The 8514-nt window shown below is 42.0% G+C and overlaps 1 protein-coding gene across 1 annotated transcript; it reads right to left on the reverse strand.

Moving 5' to 3' along the window:
- Positions 1 to 2855: 2855 nt before the first annotated feature.
- On the reverse strand, positions 2856 to 6466 carry LOC311273463 (zinc finger CCHC domain-containing protein 12-like). Its single transcript, XM_084380547.1, has 2 exons — positions 6335 to 6466; positions 2856 to 5981 (listed from the first exon to the last, which is right to left on the reverse strand). The coding sequence occupies exon 2, from the start codon at positions 5079 to 5081 to the stop codon at positions 3372 to 3374; it is 1710 nt and encodes a 569-aa protein (XP_084236673.1). The 5' UTR covers positions 5082 to 5981; positions 6335 to 6466; the 3' UTR covers positions 2856 to 3371.
- Positions 6467 to 8514: the final 2048 nt, after the last annotated feature.

The raw sequence follows: 8514 nt of genomic DNA on the forward strand, positions 1-8514 counted from the left end.
AATCTGCCATGAGGACGCCTGGACAGCCCGTCCGCGTCTTGATTTTGCTTACCGGCTCTGTATTGTAGCTGGAAATCGAACGTCGACGGAGCGGCCAACCATCTGTAGCTCGTGGCGTCGAGCTTAGCAGAGGTAAGAATGTATGTTAATGGGTTGCCATCTGTGACAGCAAGGAATGTGTTCCCGTACAGGTAGTCCTGGAATTTCTCTGTTACTGCCCACTTAAGGGCAAGGAATTCTAATTTGTGCGCAGGATACCTGGATTCACATTTCGACAGACCTCGACTTGCAAAAGCAACAACTCGCTTCTGTCACTGTTGCTCCTGGTAGAGGGCAGCACCGAGGCCCGAGGTGCTCGCATCTGTATGTAAAATGTTGGGGAGCTTGGGGTCAGCGAACCCGAGGATGGGTGCAGTTGTCAGCTTTTCGATTATGGTGTTGAACGCTGCTTGGCAAGCAGGCGTCCATCTGTCACCAAAGATGTCCTTTGTGTTGTCTCAGGGTTCACTGTGGTTTTAGTGCGCTTCCTCAGCGGCGGATAGCCAGCAGTGAGCTCGTTGAGTGGCTTCACAATCTTTGAGTAGTCTTTTACAAACCTGCGGTAATAACCGCAGAAACCCAGGAAGGTTCTTAGCTCTTTCAGGTTGTTTGGTTTTGGCCAGGTTTTTAATGCTGCTACTTTGTCAGGATCGGTTTTGATGCCCTTTTCAGACACGATGTGGCCGAGGTACTTTACAGAGGTCTGGAAGAACTTGCACTTCCCTGGCGACAGTTTCAAGCCAAACTGTTTCAATTGGTTGAGCACGCGCATCAACCTTTCCTCGTGTTCCTCCAGTGTCGAGGAGAAAACGATGAGGTCATCAAGAAAAACTAGGGCTTGCTTCAAGTTCAACTCTCCCATACAACGCTCCATAAGCCTCTGGAACGTGCTAGGGGTGTTAGTTATCCCCTGAGGCATCCTGTTGAATTCGAAGAATCCTAGTGGGCAGACAAATGCAGTTTTGTGTTTATCTGCTTCCTCCATCTCTATTTGATAGAAGCCTGATTTGAGATCGAGCACTGAGAACCACCTGGACCCGGTCAACGCCGAGAAGGACTCTTCAAGATTAGGTAAGGCATATGAATCTTTTACTGTTTGGGTGTTCAATTTTCTGTAGTCTATGCAGAGTCTGACATCGCCATTCTTTTTCCTGACGACTACAATCGGCGAGGAGAAAGGCGACTCTGATTCACGGATGACTTCTGCATCAAGGAGTTGCTGGAGATGGGCTCGCACAGCCTCTATGTCCTGGGGGTGTATAGGTCTCGGCCTATGCTTGAATGGCGTTTCGTCACTGAGGTTTATGTGGTGTTTTATTTTGTCAGTGCGTCCAAAATCAAGCTCGTGCAGTGCAAACACCTCCGGCATGGAACTCAGTTTCTCAGTTATCCTCTCTTTCCACTCACTGGGTACAGGAGAGTCAGTGAAGTCTAGGTTGAGATTTGGTTTTTGGTCAGGTTTTGTGGGGGGGTCTGAGTCAGGGGTCTCGACAGGTTGAACACTCTTGACAGCGTGTATCTCTGCTATCACAGCCTTTGGAGACAGGGTGATGTCATGGTATGACTCGTTCTTGAGCATGATTGGTATGCAGCGTGGCAGCTTTGGTAGTAGACTAACCAGGCTGTCCGTCACCAGGATGCCACCTGGCAGGGAAGATGACTTTGGTGACTCTACCATCACCCACTTTCCAACATCAGGTGTCCTGCAGCTCACTGATCCTTCAAGGACTTTGATCTGTCCAGCTGCAATGGTCTCAAAGTGTTTACTATGAAGCCTCACCTCTCCCAGGCTGGAATCAACAGAATGTCTTTTCCTGATTTCAAGGGTCTTTAAACCCTCTATGGTACCGTGTTGCCTTCAGGCAACATACCCATTTTTGGCCCGTCACATCTCCACCATACATCCCTTTGAATGATGCTATACTTTAAAAGAATGGGAAGACCACAAGGAACCAATAACAATGCTTTAATTTGTCACATGACCTTCAGGAAGCCATCTTGAAACCCATTTTCCCAGACTTTTTCAAAGAAAACAGGTTAGCCATTTTGCTCCTTAAAAAGTGGCTGAAAACATAATTTTCGGGCCCTTTTAGGTCGTGAAAAAAATATATGCACACTCATAGATGAGTAAACTTTAACTTTTTATTGTTAAATGCAATTTAATTGCTCATTAAATAGTGGAAACTTGTTAAAATCCAACTGTTGCCTTGAGGCAACAACGTACCATTATGGAAAATTGCCTATGTTGCCTTGAGGCAACAGTGAACCATTATGGAATCACCATGGCAGCATAAAATGTTGGTAGTATGTGTTTAGGTACATATAATATTCAAAAGAATGCCATTCATCATAATCTTTATATTTTATATATTATTATATTATAATATTATTATTATGTGTTATATTTTCCTCCATTTACAGAATGAATTCAGCATTAATCTATGCCCCTGTGAGGATATGGGTTGTTCCACAATGCCTACAGGCAACATTTAGACCAGAAACCATTTAAAAGAGTTATTTTTTGGTTTCTTTTACATTTAAAATGAAAAATTAATTAAGTTTTTTTATATTTTACACATGTTAATGAAATAAATGATGATGAAATTGAAAATAAAACTCTTTTAAAAAAATTATTTATGCACCATTATGGTACAATGTTGCCTTCAGGCAACGAACCCCAAAAACTTCCAAAAAAATTAAATAATTATAAAATTTCTTTAGATTATGTTTATTTAGTCTATTTTAGGACAAAAAAACACTCCAAACATTTTTTTCCTAACTGGCATCATAATGCGTACCATAGAGGGTTAAGACAACTTTGTAGCCATAAGGAAGAGACTCATAGTTCTGAGGAGCGATGTCTGCATACTTTTCATAAAGAACATCCAAAGTGTTTGTGCCTATAAGCACTGATGACAAGGTGGAGCGCATGTCAGGTACAACCAAAACCAGCATGGGCACCTCAATGTCCACTCCAAGCAAGCTCTTTGGGAATCTGATGGTGGCCTGAACATAGCCAAGGTAAGGGACGCTTTGACCGTTGGCTCCTTCTACCTCTAACAGGTCATTCAGGGAATTTATAGGTAAGTGAGACATGTTCTCTAGATAGAAAGAGTTGGGGATCGTTGTTACTTGAGAGCCTGAATCCAACAAGCAACTGCAGTCTTTGTCATCTATGGTCACTTGTGCAGTGCACTTGGCTCCAATCAGACCTTTTGGCAGGGTCACTGACTGTTTTTGTGTGTGAGAGTACACACGGGCTCTGTGCAGCTTCTTTTTGGGACACTTTGTCTGTGTTCCAGTCCCCGTTTGTCCCACAACCGGAACTGGGTCTAGTTTAAAGGACCAGGCTTTGAAGCGCCATTTTCAATGTCCCATGTTAACTGCTTTTCTTTTAGCTGCCTCCTCTTCTCAGCTACAAGAGATGGGTTCGGCTCACTTTCACACTGAGGCTTAATGTGTCCGTCCTCTCCACATCTAAAACAATACCAGGGCCTTGGTCTATTGCTTGTGTTGTTGTTTACATCTCGGCTGTGGGGCTGCAGCCTTTGGGATGTTGGAGTGGTAGTTGGGGAATGTGTGCTAGCTGTTTGGGGAGCTACTGGTCTGGCAGCCGATTTAGCCTTTCTACTGTCTCTCTGTGTGATACGTGTGAGCTGGGACTGTAAATCAGCTATTTGTTTCTTTAGGTCTTGGATTTCAGACCTGTGATCAAGAGCTGGCTGAGATGGGTTGCAGTCTTCTTCACTGTGCACAAAAATACCTTGATAATGGGAAGACACTCTTGGCTTTGAAACATTGAAGTGCTGTTTCATGCGGGATGCTTTGGAAGTACGCTTATCTTCTGCTGTGCGGAGTAACAGGAGAAGTTCAGCAAAGGTAGGTGGGTTCTGTTTCTTTTGTTCTAGCTGGAGTTCAGCTATCAAGATGTTGTCCCAGCAGCCTCTGACAAACTGTCTGAGAAGATGCCGGTCAAGGTCACTTGCAGTTACACTTCCTCTCCTAAGGGTGGTGTTCAGCATCACCTGCAGCCGTTGTAGATAAGCTGACGGTTTCTCACCATTATCTTGCATTGTGTTAAGATACTTTGCGAAAAGGTCATCTCCATCCGCAACGGTGCCGAAAGCGGAGTCCAAGATCTCTAAGTACACATTAAGGGGAGATTCAGGTGTCAGGTGCTTCACAATATCAATAGCAGGTGATAAGAGACTTTCAAGAAGCTTTCTTGACTTGTAAAGATCAGACTGTGCTGTGTCTTTAAGAAGAAATTCCACATTGGAACGCCATGTCTCATAATCCACTTCATTGTTGGGTCGGGGTACACGCCCAGAGAAAGGTCTGAGTCTCAAGGAAGTGTGCACCTGCAGAGCAGAATCTTCATTTCTCACTATGTGCTCGACTATTACTTTCTGTATGTCAGGTGGATTGATGTCAGAAAGTTTCAGAGCAGGCTGTGTCTTTTCTTTAGATGGTGTCGGTGGTGGAGACCAATGATGTTGAACATGCTGCTCCTGGGCCGTACTGGGCAGGGGGCTCACCTGTGCAGCATTTCCAGGATCATGTTGCTCTGGGGTATCAGGTGAGTTCTGCTCCATATCTTCAATTTGGGTTTCTGAGTGATCTAGATCGACAGTCTCACTGATGACAGAGAGCTCTTCTCTGAGGACGGCTGCAAAGTCTTTGCCAGTCTGTTTCGCAATGTCCTTTAACTCTGAAAGGTAAGTCTGTGTAGCTGTTTTGCTAGCTACAGGCGTGAAAACACTGGCTAAGGCTCTAATGTGGCAAGTAACATCAGTTTGACTCTTACTGTTAAGTCTGTGTGGCAATGAAGGTAAGAGAGACTGTATAGCTGTACCATACACATACTCTACAACAACCTGTTTGCCTGACGCTGACTCAGCGAGATCTACTGGGATTATCCTTTGAATGGAACCATGTTGTTTCAGGAAGTCATATAGTTCTTCATCAGTTTCTGTATCGACTATACCACTAACTATGACTGAGTTAGGGATTTTCACACTACTTGTTTGGATGACATCCATATTGAATCACTGATAGCAATACTATACGGTCTCTGGTTTCTAGTCTTAAATGCTTTAAGCCACTCCTGGCTAGCTCGCCATGTTTGTAGCACCGGTATCACACCACTTACTGCGCCACTGGACTAGTTCTAGGTTCTAAGGAGTGGGGAGCAAAAATAATTACACCAGAGACCGTTACTTTAAATACAAAAGGCCGGCAATTTACTGAATGCAAAAAACACATATAATACAGTACACAAAACAAAACAATACTCTGCAGAGTCTTAATATTGAGGTAAATATAATAAATGAAAAGGTATTTCACTCTTCTTTTGTTCTTTAGTTCACCTAAGTTACTTTAGTCAGCTAATCTAACCTCAATTAGACCAGTCTTTTTTCCCTTAGGTTACACCTATTTTAGAGTTCCTATTTTTCTTCCTGACTTTCTTCCTGACTCTTTTTCCTTTTCTTCACAGGTAAGAGAATACCATTCAATTACACAGTCAATCAAAGTGGACCACAATCATTTCAAATCACATTCAAAATATGAACTCAATATGCAAATAAAAGTATGACACCTTCAATTAAATTTCAAGTCCAAATGTGACTTCAATTGTTCAGTTCAATGAAAAGTTTCAGTTCGATTCAGTCCAAAAATAATAATTCAATCAGTTCTCAGTTCAGTTCAAAAATAATAATCCAATCAGTTCTTGGTTCAGTTCAAAAATAATTCCTGATACTCCTACCACTCTGGCAGCGAGTCACCATACACAGAAGATTTCCTCACTGATGCGATGAAGAAGGTGAGATGAAGGTCTGGGTCTAGCTCGCCATCTTGAATCCCGTCTGTGCATGTGCGCCCGCACAGTGCAGACCAATCCTCGCTCCGACCGAGCTTCAAACCAAGCAAAAAAACCTGACCTGTGTAACAGGTCATAAAAACAATAAATCTCTTTTTAAATCCTCAAATTACACAAACAAATATTTCACAGTCTCTGAGTTGTAACATTACTGCTACGGTGGTTTTTCATCTCAAAATGGCGGCGGGGCAATCTCTTTTAACTCACGGCTCCGTCTCCCACACAACTACTGCACATATCTTTCATTTACACAGTTCATAGACTTTTATAACATTCACAGTCTTCATAAACGCAAAATATTAACTGGTTAACAGTTTATGGCGGAGCATTTCCCTGTAAACAGCTATGTTTTTAGCGTTAGCTCCCGCCAGAGAAAACAAGGTAAATATGCAAGACAATAAACACAAAACTCACCAAAACCGGTGTGGCTTAGTTTTCATAAAATCCCCGTCAGTTCCCGACCAGGCAAGTTATGTTTTTCAACCGCAAAATCAACTTTTTCACTCTTTCCTCTGCTAATTAACCACCGCTAGTTCCGTCCGATCTCTCCTCTGCTCTCTCCTTCAGGTCTCTGCTGCAGCGTCACTGAGGTGACGAGTCTAGCTTCACTCGTCTCTTAAAGGGGCAGCGACATGAATTTTCGGTCGACATACTTTTAATCTTCAACATTAAATTATTGTTGTATTAACATTTTTAATCAACGATGATGAATCAATTTACATTAAATGAATCACTTTTAACTTTTAAACTATTTATGCAGCTTTTAACTATTTATTCTTATTTATGTCATATTTTAACATGGGTTACACAGTCTATCCCTAACATCCTCAAACCTAACATGTAATTTGTTAGTTTTCTGTAGCGCCACATAGTGGATGCAGAAAGTTTTATTGACCTCCTTCCCTCAGTGTCCAAAACGCATGGAAATTAAGAGGCGTGTCAAAGGGTCAAAGTCCATCTCCTGGGCAGTGTCAGGCTGCAGTGCTCCAACGCGCTTCTGGGTGTGAGGGCCTGTTCACTGCTTGCAGTTTTATTAGGGCCCGAGCATGAACCATGTTGGAACTGATCTGATTATTATTTATGCAAATAAATTGCTATTTTGAGGGCTTTAACATGCTCAAAAAAACATGAAACTTTGCACAAAAAATGCAGCTCCCCAGACTGCTTTCACCGACATGTATGAAATTCGATACAGATGTTTCACATCTAGACCTACAAAAAAGTATCTTTCTTAGCTCCTAAGGTGTTTTTTAAGTATACCCTGACTGACACTGTAACAGATACAGTAAGATTCAGCCAAGTGTAAGTTACCTCATACATGGGAAACTGAAAGCCAGGAAGAGATAACATTGGCACTTTGTTCAGGCGAAAGAAGTCACATCCCACAATAGTTTACTTTAACCCTCACTTTCAATGGCAATAACAGCTGCAGTTTCATGACCAGTGTTGCTGCATTTGTCCATGCCCTGCGTCCTTCTGCACCTCTGCGGCGCCATTCACATCTTTTAAATCAGTCATTGTCCAAGAATTTGGAGAAATCCATCTAGACTCTTCACTCACTAGCACAAGAAGCAGCCTGGGTAATGACCCATTGCTAACGTTAGCTAATTTTTCCCAAACAATGGTTTGTCAATAGATTTGAGATCTCTACGCACTGGCCATATACCATTGGCAAGTAAAAAGGACATTATACCTAGTTCTAACAAGTGATTAAGAAATATATTAGTGTATTGTATTAATAATCATATGTGTAATGATTGTTGCCATGATTACAATGAAGTAATAATGAAGTTATACAAATGAGAAACAGTTACAAAATCGAATGAAGAGATTAATCAGACAAAAGTAATATACAAGCTGAAGCGGGGTCAAGGTCGAGATTTCTCAATGAGTTTGCGTAGAAAAAGAGGAACATCAGTTGACAAGTACATTATCGTGCTACCGGAAGTGGCTGCATGGCCTTATGAGGAAGTAAGCAAAATCTCCCTCTTAAACAATAGATGGCCAGCTGAAAGAGTATAAAAAATGCAGAAACAGAGGACACAATGTTCTTCCTCCGCTTTCCTTCCTTGGATTAACCTATAAGATGGAGTATGTGAGCAGCCTCACACACATCATCACAGTATGGACTTCAAGAGATTCGCAGTTGGATCCAAGGATAACAGAGCACAAGGAGTCTTAACCAGTTTTACCAACTAACTGTGGATTATAATTTGGACATTGGAGTTCTTTTGTTCACTCTGCTGGCATGAAGTATGGACTTTGAGGAAATTTGGGGACCTCGGGCCGGGTCGTGAGTTACTGCAAGGGCTTGGACTTTCAGCAGGAAGGGAAAGGCATACCAGAAGGCTTGACCCTCTCGATCTCTACTACATCTAAATATTTTAACCAAGCCTCAGCTCCTTTAGATTATTTTTTATTATATACTGAATTGTGATCTTTATTAATAGGTATTCTTGATAATGATTGATAGTAATTGAGATAAGTTTGAGCTGTATGCTTTGCCCTTGCTAAAACTTTGTAATAAACCTTCAACTGTAGCTAAAGTAGAAGTTGTGGACGTTGATTTTATGTCTCTTTGATGGAAGTTAAAA

The sequence above is a fragment of the Pagrus pagrus genome, assembly GCF_965226575.1.
Source record: "Pagrus pagrus genome assembly, chromosome: 18".
NCBI lineage: Eukaryota > Metazoa > Chordata > Actinopteri > Spariformes > Sparidae > Pagrus > Pagrus pagrus.

Coding starts and splice junctions, on each gene's coding strand:
- LOC311273463 (XM_084380547.1), bottom strand. CDS start 5,081: ATGGATGTCATCCAAACAAGTAGTGTGAAAATCCCTAACTCAGTCATA.